Below are 5,295 nucleotides of genomic sequence, written 5' to 3'. Positions count from 1 at the left end.
AAAATGGGAGGATAGTGGAGAAACTTCATGCAGCCATGCAGAACCTACCAAAGTAGCAGTGATAAAAGTGAAGGCCCACACAAAAGGGACAGACCCTCATAGCAAGGGGAACCAAAAGGCAGACGAACTAGCTAAACAAGCAGCAGTGGAAGGTAAAGAGGCACAATTGATTGCTGCAACACAGCCTCTCATAAAAACCACCAACTTTTTTATATTACAGGACATTCAACACGCTGTACCAAGGGCACAGAAGTGGTTATGGATGGATAATGGGGGCAAACTGTGTGATGATAACACTTGGAAAGGGCCAGGGAACACATTAGTGTTACCAAATATGCTAATGGGAACAATAATACAGCTGTATCACATGTTGGGACATGATGGAGCATGGAGGGTGAGCATCCTGGAAACCACATTTCACCCAAAATGAACATAAGCGTACCCTTTACATCCAACTCCCATATCAAAGAGATTAGGGTGCCTAACTCCATTAGGGCCCTTGGAAAGTAATTTCTGCAGGGCTGAAGTCCTACCGTTCTCAATGGTGCCCATCTCCTTTGTCTCTGCACAAGCCCTGACATGCTCCCAGTGACTGAGCCAGCACTGCCATTTTGGCATCACAGGAATTCTGCCCATTGGTAGGTGGTAGCCACTTCCTCTCGCCAGAGGTTGCCTCACACCCCAACAAGAGGGTCCTGCATACAGCAGAACTGTCTAAGGCACCTGGGGCTGATTAGACAGCATGCCCTGAGAACTACCCCTCTAGGGACGGGCACTTCTTTTAGTCAGTTTTAGGGATGCTCAATGTAACAGGTCCCCTCTCTTTGAACTACTCTGTGCAGCTGGCGGCACCAGAGCAGCTTCTGCCCTGCAGAGCCACATGTACAGTCCCTCCTCAATGACTGTTTGACAGACGCAACCCCAGGAATGGCCTCAGTTCTATGTGTGCCTGGCAAACCTGCTGCTGGGTTTGGACAGACCCAGTGGACCTGGCTTGTGAGTCTAGTTCTTTCTTTGCCCAACTTCCCGCCTCCAAGGGCCTGGTGATCCTGGTGCTGTGGCTTTGCTGGAGCTGGTCACAGCCGGGCTTAGCCCAGATAAGAGCTATAACGCTGTTCCTGGTGAAGTGTCCATAGGTCATTGCTGGGGCCTGGCTGTTTGCATCCGGCCTGTGTGAGCGCAGTGAAGGTGATGAATTTGCAGAGGCGTATGATGGCAATAAGCAGAATTTCAGGGGTGGCAGATTTCCCGGGCTTGCGACCCCATCTATGCTGCGCCAGGAGTTAGTATTTTTATTGTCCAAACATTCATTTTGATCTGAAATGGCTTTTTTATGGATATAAAAATTTGGTTAAAATTGTCTCCACTGCACCTAGTTCCCAGTTAGAAAGTCTATGATGGGACAATGGTTATGGCCACCTCACTCTCTGGTTAAAAGAACAACACTGACCTGAACTCTGTTTGGATTCTCCATTGTGTCCTTACGGGCATAAGAAATGACCTGTAGCTACAAGCATGATGAAGTCATCCTGTCACGGATACACATGTCCGGTGCTCTTGAACAGCTCTGGAAGAATCCCTGGGAGAACCCCTTCAGGTTGTCAGCCCCCTTAGGGTCACATGCTCACTAGGGTAGGTCTCTTGGCATCACTGCCTCCTGGAACCTAATGTAGCAGCCTTCAGCACCCCTGCTCCTCACTCTGAGCTCCACTCAGTGAGTCCACCTGAATTGGACACGTGGGGAAGACTTGCACACCCAAAGAGGGCAATGAACCCCTGACTTCCTGACTCTGGAGTGACTTTCAGCCAGGCTTGTAAAAGCAGGAGGGTTTATGAGATGTCTGGAACGCAGCGCAGAAAGTCTTTCATTAACACAGAGAATGGAAAGTTACATCTGGGTCAGTCCCAAAGCCCAGAGCTCTCTGACCTCTCTGTAGTCCCAATTTGGAAGCTTCTCCCTGCCTCCTGCAGCCCACACTTAAGAATCCCACCTTGCCACTCTCCAGATCTTTGTCCTCCATCTTTTCACATCCAGCTGGCTTCCTGCTAAGGGTGAACCATCCTTGGTCATTTGCTTCTAGGTGGCAAATGTTTGGACAATCGTAGTGGCCATTTTCTTCTGGGAGTCTCCATGGGTTGGGTACCCAGGCCCCAGGCAGCTAGGCATCAGTCATACCTATGTCTGTAAGTCTCTGCAAAGAGTAAACAGTGCTTCCCCACACCTAATTAAATACGCACTGCTTCCCCACACCTAATTAAATACGCACCCCAGAAGGGAAACTGAGGCACACACAATATTCATATGAAACATTATGAAAAATTCCTACTTCCTCTGAATTTGATTACAAGACTTTATTATCTAACATACAGAAACAATGAACAGGGGATGTACCCAGGGATTTACTTTCATGGTTAGTGGATTTTGTGCCTTACACAATGTTTGCTCTGTGCAGTTTCGGACACTGTATACCCTTCTCACATAGGGTGAACTGCCAACACCATGGAGAAAAATACCATAATACAGGATGTATCAGTGCTGAACATGAGAGAGTGACCGAGCTGTCCACAATGGCAATTTTCTATAAGTTGTGTTACATGGACTCAGTGAGGGACCACAAAAACTGTCTTAGTAACGCTATGCTGATCATCTCCAATTCTTTTTCATTTTACTGCTGAGATTTTTCAATGGGACTTTTCAACTTAATTTTAATGGAGGCTGATTGCTTAAATCATCCACGCAGCTTTGAAAACCTCAGGCTAAGTAATTATCTCAGAATCTCTGCATGTTTTTGTGAAAGCCACATTTACTGACTGCCTTGCACAAGGCTTCCTTGACCTCTCTGTTTCTCAGGCTGTAGATGAGGGGGTTTACTATGGGAGTCAGGACTGTGTAGCAAAGAGAAAACAGTTTTTTCAGGTCTCTGAGTGTTTCACGTTTCGGTAGCATGTAGACAATCATTATTGTGCCATAGAAAATTGTCACCACGATGAGGTGAGAGGAGCAGGTGGAAAATGCCTTCTGCCTCCCGGTAGTGGAAGGGATTCTCAGGATGGTGGCAATGACACACACATAGGATGTTATGGTTAGTAGGAATGGAGGCAAAGTGAATACACAGGCTAGAATGAAATCTAGCAATATGATCAGGTGTGTGTCACTGCAGGAGAGTTTTATCAATGGGATGGAGTCACAATAGAAATGGTCAATTTCATTTGGGCCACAGAATATTAATGGTGACATGAATAATATAAAGATGGCAGTAGCCAAAGAACCATTTAACCATGACCCAACAGCCAACTGGAGGTAAAACCTGGTATTCATAACAGTTGAATAGTGCAGGGGTTTACATATCGCTAAATACCGATCATAAGACATCACTGCTAGCAGATAGCATTCTGTACATCCCAGAGAACCAAAGAAATACAGTTGTGTGATGCAGCCACTGAATGAGATGGTTTTGTCCCCAGTTAGGAGACTGGCCAGCAACCTGGGCAGGATGGTTGAGATGTAGCAGGTCTCCAAGCATGACAAGTTCCCCAGGAAGAAGTACATGGGGATGTGAAGGTGCTGATCAGTCACAACTAGTGCAATGATGAGGATGTTCCCGGCCATAGTTGTGATGTAGATCACTAGGAACATCAGGAAGAGAAGAATTTTCAGTTCAGGGAGATCCCCAAATCCCAGGAGGATGAATTCCATGATGGTCGTTTGATTTCTCCTGGCTGTGTCTGCCATGGGTTTAGTCTAGGAATAATAAAACTGCAACTGAATCAGAAGGACATAGAATTTAAAGTTAATCAAGTCTTTTGAATTAATTCCATAAATATTCAGAAACTCCCCTTCCTCTCCTGGTTACAGGCTGAAATTTTAAGACTAAATGTAGATTTCAGAGCAAAGTGCCAGGAGTCTCAGTCTGAGAACAGAACATTGGTATTCATGTAGACCAGCCTCTGCCATATCACAGCAATGACAACTATAACAGCCCATTTTTCTGGTAAACAAGTACTGATATGACAGATCAGACCCTTTCCTTATCTACTATCATATCCCATCTAGTGACAGACAGTAGTTTAACAATGATGCTTAAATGCAGCATCCACTTCTTGCAATGGCCAGAATCATGCCATGTCTTAGGAGTCAAAACCAATAAATACATCAACTAAAATCTTGGTCTGAGATTTTTCAATGCAGTCTAGTGTCCTTAGGCACAGATCTTGTTAATTAATGGAATTTATGATTTAATGTAAATTAATATATCTTGATATATTGAGTATTTTTGTGTCCAATTTTAAAAGGAATAATTATTTTCAACCCCTTCACAAAAGGTCAGTTTATGTCAGAAATTATGAAGTCAAATAAATTTTTAGCTCGTGTAGTGAGAAGGAGAAGGACATGATGATGGACTGTCAATATATTTTCTGTTTTGGATAAGAATTCCCTGTGTTAACATTGTAACAGTATTAAACTACTGTTTTGTCGGTGGGTGTTAGGAGAGTTGCAAATCTGCCTAGTTTTTCCCCTTACCTGTGCAGTGATTCATCACTCCTGAATAGTTGTGGGCTGATAATACAGGAACGAGAATGAGACTGGAGAAGAAAGATGCTCCTGAAGTCAGAGTGTAGAAACAATCTGGAATGTGCTACCCTATGATCTGTGCTACCTTGTGATCCACCCCATAGGGACTCAGTCCTGTGTTCCAGAAGGACTAACATGTCCCATTGAAGAACCTCAATGTTATCTACACTTTAAAGGCCTTCTCAGGTCAGGGGGTGATAGGAGTGAGGTATTCAGATAAAAGTGGCAAGAATGATTGAGATAGGAAAAACTACCATATGAAGAGAGATTGGAAAGGTTAAGTTGTTACCTTTGAAAGGAGAGGAATAGAAGGGGACATGATAAATAAAGATCTGGAGAAGGCAGCATGTGGAAGTTCTGTTTTCCCTGGCCCTTACTGCAAGAACAAGGGGGACATACAATGAAATTAAAAGGTGGGAAACTTAAAATCTATACAATGAAATACTTGTTCACACAGAGTGTAGTTAAAATGTGGCACTCACGGTGATGCTGGTAGACCAGGTGCCAGTTCCTGCCAAGGTCTCCTTCTCTCAGTGGGACACTGACAGATACACAGCTGCAATCACCTTTGCTGTTGAGAGAAGCCTGTGTTACCTTTTGAAATCTGAGACTGAGACTCATTCACAGGTCTGTTTTCTTGCTTTAATTTTGTAAATAACTCTCATTTCCTTTTCCTATTTAATAAATCTTCCTATAGTTCACTACAGCATTGGGTACAAGTG

The 5,295-nt window shown here is 44.2% G+C and overlaps 1 protein-coding gene across 1 annotated transcript; it reads right to left on the bottom strand.

Moving 5' to 3' along the window:
* Positions 1–2,854: 2,854 nt before the first annotated feature.
* On the bottom strand, positions 2,855–3,798 carry LOC115642851 (olfactory receptor 10A7-like; the record flags this gene model as incomplete). The annotated part of the gene is made up of 1 exon (XM_030546544.1): positions 2,855–3,798. A coding segment is annotated over exon 1 (879 nt), but the record flags the coding sequence as incomplete, so codon positions are not given.
* Positions 3,799–5,295: the final 1,497 nt, after the last annotated feature.

The sequence above is a fragment of the Gopherus evgoodei genome, unplaced genomic scaffold, assembly GCF_007399415.2.
Source record: "Gopherus evgoodei ecotype Sinaloan lineage unplaced genomic scaffold, rGopEvg1_v1.p scaffold_46_arrow_ctg1, whole genome shotgun sequence".
Lineage (NCBI taxonomy): Eukaryota > Metazoa > Chordata > Testudines > Testudinidae > Gopherus > Gopherus evgoodei.
This window is presented reverse-complemented; position numbering and strand designations above follow the sequence as displayed.